Consider the following 13,721-nt stretch of genomic DNA (forward strand, 5'->3'; position numbering starts at 1 on the left):
TTACCCTTTTCTGCAACAGCAAGTGATAAATGATAATGGGGTACTTTTGCTTTTGCATATCCTGTCCAAAAACATTAATGAAAGTTGACTGCTGAGTAGGAAGTAATTAAATCAAATCCAAGGGGCATGTGTGCGTGTGTGCGTGCACGGTAGAAAATCAACTTTGAAGTAGTGGGAATTTGGCATGAAACTTGCTAATTTTAACTTGCGTTTGATGCAACTAAAGTTTAAAAACTGAAATTTTAAATTTTAAATCTGAAATCTGAATACTATTAAGTTATTGAATTGTTAAATATGACAATCCGATACTGTTCAATGTATATTACAATAAATGATAAGTGAATAATTTATTACTTATTTCCTGAAGCAAGTTTTGTTTAGAAAATTCAGTGCTAGTTAATTAATTAAAATGTTTTATTTTTGGTTATCAAACGCCTCTGAGCATATTAAGATCTAAATCCATTAAATTTAAATGTTGAACTGGATTATCAAATAGAGCTTTAGTCTTACTAATATTGAATTACTAGTTTTGAAGTAGTTGGAATTTGGCATGAAGCTTGCCAATTTTAGTCTTATTAATATTGAATTACTGGTATTGTCAACACAAGAAGATTGTCAACATAAAATAATTTGATAGTAATTATGTGTCCTAACTAAATTGTCCAATAATTGTCAAAAATGTTTAGGGACGAGCTAAATCCACACCCTCTCATACTAAATTCGCACCCTAAGCACCAATGAGACACTAAGTCCCTAATATCACTAAGTCAATTAGTGTATTTTGAAGTTATCCTTTCACACAACAGCAATAATTGCCTTTATATTACTATTCTTTTAATTATATCCTACTTTTTTTCATCTCTAAAATAAATTTCATGTTTTTCCTAACACTTATGCCATATAGAGCATCTTCTACAAGATGATCATAGTATGAAACAACTTTTTCACATGAATTAACTACAAAAATCTCAAAAATTAAAAAACTATCATCCAGCAAATCATAAAAGTAGCACTACTACATCAGATGATCATACAATAATCAAGACTTGAGTAGGATTTTACACAGATATCAAAACATTAGACTTTTCGAAGAAATATTCTTAGTTTGTAAAAAAAATGCTGATTATTACATAATGGAAAATTAAAATCTCATATACCACACATAAGATAGGCTCAAAATAAATCTCTAAACACATGAAACTTTTCCATGAAGTTTACCATCATTAAAAAGCTTTTATAAATTTAGAGAGCATAAAATTTGAAAGATAAACTATTAGAATAAATAGTTAAAAAAATACTACAAAGCAAATTATTTCTATTGTGTGAAAGCATAAATTTGGAATGAAGAAAAGTTAGAAGGAAACACACTAATGTCAAAAGCTTTAATGCCATATTGGTATTTGGGGTGTAGATTTAGGATGTAAGGGCATGGAATTAGTGCCTCCCAAATGTTTATGATACTTCCATCCAATGTAGTAGACCAGTTTGGCTGAGCATTGGACTCATTCAAAGATTTTCTTTTAACTAATTTTGGTAGTTCATATTGCTATGCGAACATTAAATGCTAATTCATGTTTAATCAAAACTGCACACCTCTAATTTATCCAAATGGTAATTCCCAATAATCCTACTCAAAAAAAGCATAGTGATGTTACATATAGAAAGCTTAACAAACCAATTTTGCACTCATTAGACCAAACAAAACACTTAAAAACCAATATCATATTTGGTCATTCATTTGGACAACTGTCATCCTAAAGACAATGTAATGTGAGTGTAACATCAAAAATTGAAAAGAGGAAACTGGAGGCAGGGAGCTAAAGCTGTGTTACAATGTGCACTTCAACGGTTACTCATGGCAACAAAGATAACCATAAGACTCTGAGGGTAGTCTCCCCTTGTCAGGTTAGTTGCAGATTCTGCAATAAAAGAATGCAAGGAAGCAGGCATCAGGGGTGAAGACGCGACGCCATACTGGGGAAAACAAGGATTGTTAAAGGGACGAAGACTGAAATCTTCGAGACAAATTTTCGCTGCTTTTTTGTCTTCTTTTGGCTCTCTCTTTTTAGGGCGCCAAGGAAGACAAGCGCTTGAGTGTCTCCTCGAGAGACCCTTTGCTGTTTAGTATGGGATATTCTTTTTAGAGGTGCAAAGGGCCGACCGAAAAGAAGAAATAAGGCTGTATTACTAAGCTTTTCAGGACAACCATACCGAGCAATTCCCCCTCAACAATCCCAACTAATGATCCATTATTTGTGCACAAATTTTCACGAACCCCCGAAACTAAAACCAAAAGGGTATTACATAATGAATGTAGCTACTAAGATCTTGTGCAATTTGGTTCGGGTCACATGAGAATTATGGGTAGATACATACACATTTATAATTCAGGTAAATCTTTTGTGTACTGACAATATATACACTAGCGATTCTAGATGTATGTTACATATATAAGATTTGGTGTTTAAATTCAAATTGAGACAATGTGACATGCATCTAAACCTATCAGTATATACATTGACAGTGCATGAAACATCAATCCTTATAATTTATTACAATTGCATAATTGCTTGTTACAATTAGATCAAACCATCAGTGCTCAACTTCTTCAGAATGTGGTTATAGGCATTAGCTGCTGCCCTATTCAGTGCAATCAACCTCTTGGAACAATATTTTCCTGTTCCAGCATATTTATGGTCGACATAAACTTCAATCTCTCCCGTTTCTTTCCACATGTCAACAAATTCAACTTTTAGTCCATTCTTCTGGCATATTTCATGAAGTTTTGTTACCGGATGCGTTTTAATAGTTGTGAGAGTGATCATCGGTTGCAATAAGTTCTTCACTACCTGTCAAACCACCAAAAACAAGATCCTATGAGGTGCTAATGCTTTGTGCTACCAAAAGCATGATTAATAATATCTGTCAAACCCTTGGAAACAAACATGTCACATAAATATTTTGTTCTCTTTTGTGGTGAAACAGAAGTGTTGTTTTTTCTTTCGAATACTTTGGCTGTCTTACGTAGGCAAAAAATGACAACATGTTTCTTTTCTGCCATTGATCACAAGTAATTCACATTAATGGTGGGATCAATACGGACAAGTAATATCTCAACAAACACTGCACCTAATCAACAACTTATAGGTTAAACAAAATTTAAAAAAAAATCGATGCTTATTGGACAACCATCAATTTTTTGTTTTATATTTTAAGTTCAATTCTACCAAAAAAGTCTATTTCAAAAACAATTTCAAAGTCAATACTAGTTCTATTGACTAAATATGTTATAACCAAGTTGGTATTTTTATATAGCGAAGTAATGCATCTTCTTCAGTTGCAGTTTGCTTAGTGAACTTGGACGTAAGAGAAAGGAATTATTCTTGGACACGAAAAATACTGCAGCAGCCGTCAGTCTACCACAATTTAACTTGACTACACAATTTGTCTACCCAAATCTTAGATAATCTGTATGCATCCAAGAAAAGGATTAAGTACTAAATCGATACCCTACTATTGCATCAAGATTGAAGGACCAAGAAAGCTACCCATTTGTGTTCTTTGTTTTTGCGCTTATTTTGTTCTTAGCAGCTCTTTATAATTAATGTGCCCAAAATGCTTTTCGTTTATGGCATTTGGATCAACTGATCTAATCATAGAGGAATGTCTGTAGAGAAAGATTAATTTAATTACCTGCCATGTTGTGTCCAATGAAGAGTTGCTGTCAAGAAATATGGCACCAATTAAGGACTCAACAATGTCTGCAAGCACTTTCGGAGCAGCAACTAACCCTGTGGAGTGCAAAGGGTAGGCTGAAATTGCCTCTGAAAATTCTTGAATCTATCAGCCAAAAACAAATAAGTTCATTAGTAATTCAGTAAAATGTTCTTTTTTTTCTGACAGAATGGATTAAAAAGCAAACCAAAGATACGAGTAGGGTAGTGGCAAAACCAGCATATTCTAACATGTCCATTGATTTAAATAACATTCTATTTGAATATCACCAAACTGTTATGTAGAAAAATTTTTAACCCAAAATCAGAAAATCAAACGTTTGCAAAACTCTTATTCCATTTTCTAACTCAATTAACTTATAATGAACCAAAAATCTAGTCAAAGAGGAGAAGATATTTTCACGTAACTTTAAATATATTTTTTCCACATAACTTGAAATAGTGCAGATCGACATTTGACTTGATCATGATAACTACTAGACGCAATCCAAAATCAGAAAATCAAACGTTTGCAAAACTCTTATTCCATTTGCTAACTCAATTAACTCATAATGAACCAAAAATCTAGTCAAAGAGGAGAAGATATTTTCACGTAACTTTAAATATATTTTTTCCACATAACTTGAAATAGTGCAGATCGACATTTGACTTGATCATGATAACTACTAGACGCAATCCAAAATCAGAAAATCAAACGTTTGCAAAACTCTTATTCCATTTTCTAACTCAATTAACTCATAATGAACCAAAAATCTAGTCAAAGAGGAGAAGATATTTTCACGTAACTTTATATATATTTTTTCCACATAACTTGAAATAGTGCAGATCGACATTTGACTTGATCATGATAACTACTAGACGCAATCCAAAGCCCCATCCTCCCAACCCTCCAAAAAGAAGAAAAAAAAACAAGAAACTAATTAGAGGGTACATGAAAATTGTAACAAAAAACAAAACAAAACAAGAAACCTTGTCTTTCTTATACCTGTCGACTAAGAAGAGGCTTCTTATGACGTAAAAACTTATGCAAATTGCACTTCACAGCCACACGTGCAAGTTTCTCAGTATTAACATTGGCCGCACGAAGCTTAGTGAGATTTCCTGGTAAAAGTTCAGGATACAGAAAATAATGTTCCTTTGCCATCAGCAAATTCAGTACTGAATCACCAATATATTCAAGTCTTTCATAGGATAAACAGTTTTCTTTAAAGGATGAGTCGGTGAAGGCTTGTTGTAATAAACTTGGGTCATGGAATTTGTAGCCTATTATCTCCTCAATTTCTTCTTGTGAAGACTCATCCATCATCAATTCTTCTTCTTCTTGTAGGGTTTTGTTTTTTGCTTCATCTTCTTGGTTGTGGGATTCAGGGTTATCTGCTGAAGGATGGTTTTGGTGGGGTTCCATGGCCTGATCAGAGAGAAGAAAAGGAAAGGAAAAGAGTCGTGGCTTGTTGGGAAAGGTTGAGGGATTGGGTTTCCTTGAATGCATATAAATAGGGATTGATGGGGATTTGAATAAAGGGTCAACAAATGGGGCGGTAAAGTTTACGAGATTATGTAATATTTCTTACAAGGTTGGAGAAACATCTTAGCCGCGTACAGAATATAAAGCAAAAGTCTGTGTGTGTGCCGTGGGGTTTATTCAGTAAGGCAGACTTAGGTAAATCCGATTTTCAAATAACCAATAGTTCAGATTATATCACACTATCTTACCAAGTAGTGTGGCATAATCTGAATCATTGAATTTTTGAAAATCGGATTTACCCAAAATTTGAACTACTAGTAAACCATCGAACCAAGTAAACGTAGGATTTGGCTGAAAAGGAAAAAAAAGAGAGATTAAATTAAATTTAAAAGTAAACACAGGAGTAATTGCAAATGGGAAACGTTCCTTCCATATGTCATCAAGTACAAGTTTGGGAAAAAAAATGTTGTTGAAACCAACTGATATGAACTTTGTTGATGAGGAAATTCACGAACAACCAAACTCCGGATTGATGGTGATTGACACAAGTTTGAATGACGGAAAATCCTATTTGAAACCCTCTAATCCCCGTGATTACGAACCTTCTTGACCGATAATCAAACGAACTGGCAAACCTTAGGAATTGATAGTAGGCGCCACAATCAAGGATGGTGAACTTGATTGATAAGCTACCAGCTATATGAACCCAGTTGATGACGAAATTCGCGAACAACCAAAAACCCAGATCGATGGTGATTGACACAAGTTTGAATGGTGGAAAATCCTATTCGGACTTCTGTAATCCTCGTGATTATAAACCTTCTTGAACCACGATCAAACTAACTAGCAAACTCTAGGAATTGATAGTAGGCGCCACAATCAAAGATAATGAACTTAATTGATAACCCAAACGAATACAAAAACAATTTTAAATGTTCAAGAAAAACTCGTAGAGCCAAGAGAGCAATCTCTCAAGATTAATTTCTGAAATCTGTCATATGTATTATTGAAAGAGAAAAATGATGCCTTTATGTTTCTCGACACAAACTCCTAACAAACTAGGCCAAACAAAAACACAACTAATTGAACCTTGTAACCTGGCCCATAACCCTAACTAAAGGGACAGATCCAAGCTTTAAGAGTTGATCCGTTTAATTAACCACTAAACCGAATCCAAAACAACTAAACTAAAGACTATCTAATGTCATAAGTAACGAGAACATGGGCTAGAGACATTCGGCCTTCACTCCTTTTCTTCATCCTGGACTTGGAGCAAGCTAACTACACTGCAAGGTTCGGCTTTATCCATATTTGGCGATCCAATCGAATCTTGAACGACTTGAACCATGGCTTGTAAAGACCCGTTAAATCTCTTGGCTCGAACTTGAGTCATTAGTTCCACTGGCACCACCACGGGATCAACTTGAGAAGCTTGAATAACTCCATCAGTCCTCTTCTCTTGAAAATGATTTGCTCTCAAATCGACCATATCGCCTACAAGGAACAGAGTTAAGTCAGACACAATGAATGTGGCACTAACTTTGTACTCGCCTAGTAACTCAAGTTTGTAGGCATTATTGTTGATGCGTTCGAATACTTGGAATGGTCCATTTCTACGTGATAGCAGCTTGCTTTGACGCTAGATCGGGAAACATTCCTTTCTGAGGTGAAGCCAAATCTAGTCTCCTAGTTCGAACACTACGCACTTGCGCCCCCTTGTTCACCTATGTAGCATATTGCATTGTCCACTTCTCGATATTAGCTCGCACCTTCTCATGAAACTGGTGGACAAACTTTGTCTTTTTCTTACCATTTAAGTTCACTTGCTTAGAAACAGGAGTAATTGCATTTTGGCCCCTCGAGCTTATGAAATGTTCCTACTTTGCATACTTTAGGACCCGTTTCATTTAATTTCCATAATCACTATCTATGCTATGGGATTGTCTTCGGTTGATTATTTTAACTGATTTTAAATTCTGATTTTGGAAAATCAATTTTTGTAATATTCTCAATTAGTTTTGTATTCTAATTATAGATTTTTTAATGACAAAAAAAGTTAAAATCTATAATCACCCAAAAGGTAACTTTTGTTGATTTTGATTATTTTCTATAACCAATTTCTATAATCAGATTTTGTAAAATCTAAAACAACTGAGAACAAAGCCTATATATAAAGGAAGTGAGAAGGGATATTTGTACTATATATAAAGAGAAAGAGGAGGGATTGTATAAACTGTTTGTGTCACTTTTTATAATTTCTATTTTACACTCCAAATAAAGGGCAAGATGATACCATCTTCTCCCTAAAATAAACACGCATCATCATTTTTCTAGCTTAATAGCTGTCAACAATTTCCTATCTAGAAAAAAGGACGGCAAGAAAGAAAAACATATAATTCTAATTCTTTCATTCGTATTTAAAAAAAAGGCTCCAAAAACTATAAAAAATTTAATAACTTTTTTCTCCAAAATTTTTTCTTTTAGATTTGCACAAACATAGAGTGTGTTTTTCTCACTAGTTACTGTGGTTGTGATGAGTTGGTTAATAAGAATGGGTTTTCATCAAAATACATGAGTGTTTGGTAAAAATATTTAAAATAGATTTCAATATCAAAAAAATTTTTCCTTTTTTTAAAAAAAAAATTTCCTTTTTTCTTTCCAGCCGACCACTCAAGTAAAAAGCTATGTCTGTCCTGAGATAGCTTGAATTTAGTTAACTAGGCCCTGCGTATTGTATATTGGGCTAAGCCTCATGAAATATGACCTGGGTTTGGATCGCCCAAAGCTCAACTCATTTAAAGCTTTTTCTGATTACTACATTATATGTGTGTGTGTGTGTGTATATATATATATATAGTTATACAGTATCTATAAATTAATACTCGATAAATTAATAATCTCTATTAAGTAATAATTTTTCCTGGTTCAAACTTGGAATAACAATTTAAATTAATAATTCACTAAGATTACATATCATATTTTTCTAAAGTATGAGTCTATTATTATTTTTTAATTTAAATCTACTTGAATGTCATCCCTAATTTTTCTTATTGCATCTAAAAGTTTTGGACTTGAATTCTCATATTGCAATATGAAAAAATTATGAAGAGTTATTAATGCTTTGAGTGTTTCTTTCACCTAATAGGCTCCAGACCTACTGTATCATCCTTAACAACTTCATCATTAACAGGATTTTCAGTGATGTTAGTAACAATTGCTTATAAACTTGAAGACATGCACAGAATTAAATTATACTTGCAAATCAAGTAGATAATCAAGTAGATATAGATTGATTTATATTCCTTATACTTTTAGCCTCCTTTTATTAATTGAATAATTCATATTCTTAAAAAATAAAATAAAACTTCAGTTAATTAAATGAGTGTTTTCAAAACTGTAAATACACTAAATAAATTAAGAGTAAATCTTTCCTACACTGACGGTGTTTATACTATCATCGTTAGATTCATGACATGTGTGCAAAAGTTGAATTTTAAATTCAAATTTTGCATAGTTGTCATTCATCCAACATTGATAGTGTATATACTGTTAGTGTAGGAAAGATTAATCTATAAATTAATAATTTATTGATTTATTGATTAATGAATATCTCTTTAAATAAATTATATTTGTGTGGTCTCAAGGTTATTAATTTATAGAGGTTTTACTGTACATGCACAATAGATAAATTATTAAGGTAATTATATCTTATAATTTTTTCACCTAAAATTACTCTTATCTTGTATTATGAAGGTTTACATGAGAATTGAAACGATTTGTTTATCTGGATTCAACCAATAGATTAAATGTTATATGGCTAATTCATGGCTAAATATTATTATCACTTTACCCCCTTAACGTTTGGTGCTACTATCAATTTTCCCATTAATGTTATATTTTAGCCACTTTACCCCCAAAACTAATGGTCAAACTTAACGGAGTTTGTTAATTAAAGTGAAAAGACATATTTAACTCTTAAAATTTTTATCACTTTACCCAAATAAAATATAGTCTCATTATCAATTTACCCCCTAGAGTTATTTTTTAGACAATTTATCCTACCATTAAACCAACTTAATAAGTTAAAAATTTTTAGAAGAAAATACCCTCCTCTTTGCATAATAAAAATAATAAAAAATTTAGAGTGACTCTTCTCATTTTTAGTATCAAGAAAAAAAGTCAAAGTATTAATTTCTCTTTTCTTGGCAATCTTATTAATATTGAAAAAAAATAAAAAGATGGAGAAGGGGAGGGGGAGGGAGAAAGGGAGAAAGGGAGAGAGAGAGCTCGATTCTTTTTTTAAAAATTACAAATAAAAAAGAATTAAGTACTTTTATTATTTTAAAATTATTTCACTTTTTTATTTACCATCAAATTCCAATCCTAATCTCGACAACCTTAAAGTAATACAATAATGTTAGACTTTTCTTTATTTTCATTTTTTGCAAAATCTATTCTTTTTTGTCTCCTTCTTTCCCATCTCTTTTTCTTTTCCTAGTATTAATAAATGTGAAAAAATGAAATTTGAGAAAATCCTTTTATTTTTATGTTTTTCGGTCTCTTAAAGTGAAAAAAAGGAAGAATAACAATTCCAATTTTTTTATTTTTAATTATATATAAAGAAGGGTAAATATATTTAAAATATTTTGACCATACTAGTTAGATTAATGATGAGGTAACATGCCTAGAAAATAATGTTAGGAACTAACGTGATTGTATCACTATAATCTAAACGAATAAAGTTATAAATGCATGTAGTAATGCTATAAAATAAAAGGGTATTTTTGTCCAAAATTTCTTAACATGTTGAGTTAAATTATTTATGGGGGTAAAGTAACTAAAAGATAACGTTAGGGGGTAAACTGATAGTAGTGATATAGTTTAAGGGGGTAAAGTGATAATAACCCTTTTTTTCTAGCTTTAGTTATTAAGCTTAAGGATGTTAATCACTGGAGTCAATCTAGTAGTCAAAAAGGCTTTTAAGTCTTTTTCACTATCAAGTTTAGAAGTCGAATCTTGTACCTGGTAGCTGAAGATAAGAAAGTGATAGAGAGGGGTAAAAAAAAAGAGTAAATCTTATATACACTGACAGTATATATACTATCACGGTTGGATGCACAACATACATACAAATTTTGGATTTCAAATTCAAATTGGATTATATATCGTGCATCCAATGATGAAAATATATACACTGTCAGTGTATACAAGATTAATAAAAAAAAAAAGGCTTATGAATGTTGTCAGTATGAAATACTTGTTTTGGGCCATGAAAAGCAAATTTGTGTTAATCTTGCACCTTAGTTTAGAATTAGATGTTAACTTTTTGGGTGGACCCATTGTATCATATTATTAGATATGAATGATTTATGTGCTTAGCTGGCTTTTCTTTATGATTATTGGAATTGATTTATGTGCTTGAGAAAACAGGAGTAAGAAATTTCATTAGCTTGAAAACCTCATACATGATATGAATTTGGACTAATTCAAATTGGGCCTGATCCTATGTTTGTGAGCTTAGTTGAATGTGCTAAAAGGGTGCAATTGTAAATCAAATTAATCAATTGAGCTTGAGCCCACCAAAGCCCAATTCTTATAACCCAATTAACAGACCTATTTAAGCTCCACTACTGGGATATAGATTTTTACTTAGTATTTGACTATAAGATGAGATAGTCAAATATTGATAGGCAGAACAAGAAGACATCTATGAACAAGATAATCAACAGCTACTTGTATATTGTTATTGTTAGTTTCTACAGAAAATTTTTTATGTTTTTCGTGAATACATTTTGCAATCACTTTTTTACTTCACATACATCAAATCATTATGGTATATTATTTTATAAAAATTCCTAAAAATAGCAATCCAAACAGCACCTAAACATCCCAGTCATTTTGTGGTTTAACAACTTCCATACTATAATATAAAGGTAGAGCATGCTTATGGTATTAACAATTTTTGCCACCATATGCCGTTCCATATTTACTCTGATTCCACTTAAATTTTAGAACTTCAAAATTTTCCTTCATTTTTTCCATGACATTTTTTTGTGTCAAAATTTCAAAATTCCATTTCTTCCTCTTTCATGATATTTTTAATTTAATAACTTATTCTATTATACTAAAGAATATATATAATTTTCAAGAAAAAATATGCATTTTTAAGTAAGCACGCTCATTGAGTGTGTAATAAACATTAGCTACATACAAGTTTAAACTGATTGAAATACTGTTACAATGATATACTTTATCACAAAATTAACAATAAGTCAAATAAGTTTAGTTGTTAATATTGAAATCATTCTTGAATAATTTTATTGCCCTTTAATTTCAGCAACGCCTATATTATATTATATGCACGTCTTACTGCTCACTTAGGCATTTGCACTCCAAGCTTTTATGGTTTAATTAATATATAGTTATTAAAACTATAGAAATATAAAGCTTACAAAAGTAATCTTATAAGTTTGATACAAAAGTAATCTTATAAGTGGTTATATTTAATACAATGCATGTCTATTTGCAAGTTTAAAGAATTTAGGACAATAAGTTGAACCAAATAGAATGTGCAATGTGTGCAAAATATGCTTTTAACAGTACAAACTAGACGAGAAACCAGTTAAATGCCAAGTGAAAATTGACTTGTCAATTGCATATTTGTGACGCCCACATGCATAAAAAGCCATTTGTTTTTTTTTTTTTTGTTGTGCACAAAAAAAAAAAAAAAGTGAGAGTGAAATGAAAGTTTGGAGCATAAAATGTATGATACTCATAGATTCTAGGGTACAAATAAAAAATAAGGGTGCATGGTGAAATGAGTTCAATAAATATAATATCTTACAAACTCCATGTATTAAAAAGAAAAATTCCATTTATTAAGTATATATACACGCAAGAAGTATGGGGAAGATTTCCATATGAAGTTATGCATGATCCATATGAAGATTTCCAAATGAAATTAAATAGTTATGTGTGATCTTACAGGACTTAATCAAGTATTGCAGAGGCAGGTTTTGGTTGAGTTTGAAAGTGAAGTTTCCCCGGAACATTACTGGATTCTTTTACTTGCTTCATGAAAAATTCTATACATCTAGTTTACAACGCAACAACGATGATCACTTCTAACTTTTCAACACCAAGTTATGGCCTTTTACCCAAGGCTACTCGGGGATGATTGTAACCTCTGCAGCTATTGCAGTACTTAAATAAACTAACATAACCCAAACTATATTTGTCCAAAAACTTTAAAATTAATGCCATTAGAAACTAGATTCAGGGTACTACAAATCTGCAGAAGACATTTTGTTCTGCGACGGGGACCATAAGTGGGTCTAAATTCAGTCAAAATTCAATAGTTTCCAGTCATAACCGATGCAGAGTTCCATTTTTCAGCCAAGTTGTCGGGTTTTCTGGCGTTTATGGACAATGGACTAGTACTAGAATTTTATCCTGTTAGAAAGCTCTTCAAGTCTCGTTTCAAACGCAATTGACAACACTTGATTTTGACCTTTCTATACCAAGTTATGGCCAATTTGCTAAAGCTGTGCAAGGAAAACTGTTACTTCTACTGGTTCGGATTTCTTTACAAGCTTTTGCATACGAATTGCTCAATGCAAATTCAATTCAAGGTCTTCCGGGATACATATAGAACTCATTTATAATCCATTCTAAACAAAAGTATACTGAGTATATAATAAATTAGTATGAAAGTCCTCATTTTGGAAACATTTTAAACCAGTTTAAGAAATGAATGGATTTGATCAGAAACTCCTCACCTTAGCAAGCCTAGAGAAATCAGCTTGAAGCCATGCTATTCTTCTTCAAAACTCTAGCTACTGAATTCTATTTTTCCTTCCTCTTTTCTAGCAGCCAAACTTATGCTATTTCTATTCTTTACCTAAGCCACTCCTTGCTTTTGTTTTTCTTCTGCTCTTTTCCAAAACCAGTCTAGCTTTCATTTCCCCTTTTGCCGATATTGTTTGTTATATTTTCAACAAAACTTTGGAAGTCTTGCTATTCAGTCTAATGTGAAATCACCAATTCCTTGTTGGTTGTTTGTCTCCGTGGAAGGGTTTAAAGGGCAATAGCTCATGCTTGCTTATTGCCACTTGTTCTTTCTACATTTTGGTCCCCAAATTTTGAGGCAGGTCATGATGAAGTCCTAAATAAAATCTAAATCTATGAATTGACCTCATGAGTTGGTCCAAACATGCAAATAATTCAAATTAAAGAACACTAAAGTTCTTAACTCTTTTTTTTTGCTAACCCCAGATTAGTTTAAAAGTAATCCAACGTAGGCAAACTCATAAAATATAAATTTTTGAAAAATGGAGTCGTCACAACAACAACTTTTACTCGAATCATTTGATCTTGATTCACCTATAAAAATCCTATAAAGATTTGAATTAATTTTCTAAAGAAAATTTACAAATGCACAGTTAGCTAAATATGGGGATTTGAATTATATATACATTAACTATCACATTTACCCTTTAATTTCTTTTCATTTTGTTGTTTAC

General features: G+C 31.8%; 1 protein-coding gene and 1 long non-coding RNA gene across 2 annotated transcripts; both read right to left on the bottom strand.

The window, feature by feature from the left end:
* Positions 1 to 2,358: 2,358 nt before the first annotated feature.
* Positions 2,359 to 5,297, bottom strand: LOC113688598 (ribonuclease 3-like protein 3). The gene is made up of 3 exons (XM_027206472.2): positions 4,720 to 5,297; positions 3,694 to 3,840; positions 2,359 to 2,849 (listed from the first exon to the last, which is right to left on the bottom strand). Exons 1-3 carry the CDS (start codon positions 5,221 to 5,223, stop codon positions 2,580 to 2,582), a joined length of 921 nt encoding a protein of 306 aa, XP_027062273.2. The 5' UTR covers positions 5,224 to 5,297; the 3' UTR covers positions 2,359 to 2,579.
* An 879-nt stretch (positions 5,298 to 6,176) lies between these two features.
* Positions 6,177 to 6,951, bottom strand: LOC140006278 (uncharacterized). Its single transcript, XR_011813917.1, has 2 exons — positions 6,797 to 6,951; positions 6,177 to 6,693 (listed from the first exon to the last, which is right to left on the bottom strand). It is a non-coding gene; the product is annotated as an uncharacterized lncRNA (long non-coding RNA).
* Between the last annotated feature and the right edge of the window lie 6,770 nt (positions 6,952 to 13,721).

The sequence above is a fragment of the Coffea arabica genome, chromosome 5e (genome assembly GCF_036785885.1).
Source record: "Coffea arabica cultivar ET-39 chromosome 5e, Coffea Arabica ET-39 HiFi, whole genome shotgun sequence".
Taxonomy (NCBI): Eukaryota; Viridiplantae; Streptophyta; class Magnoliopsida; order Gentianales; family Rubiaceae; genus Coffea; species Coffea arabica.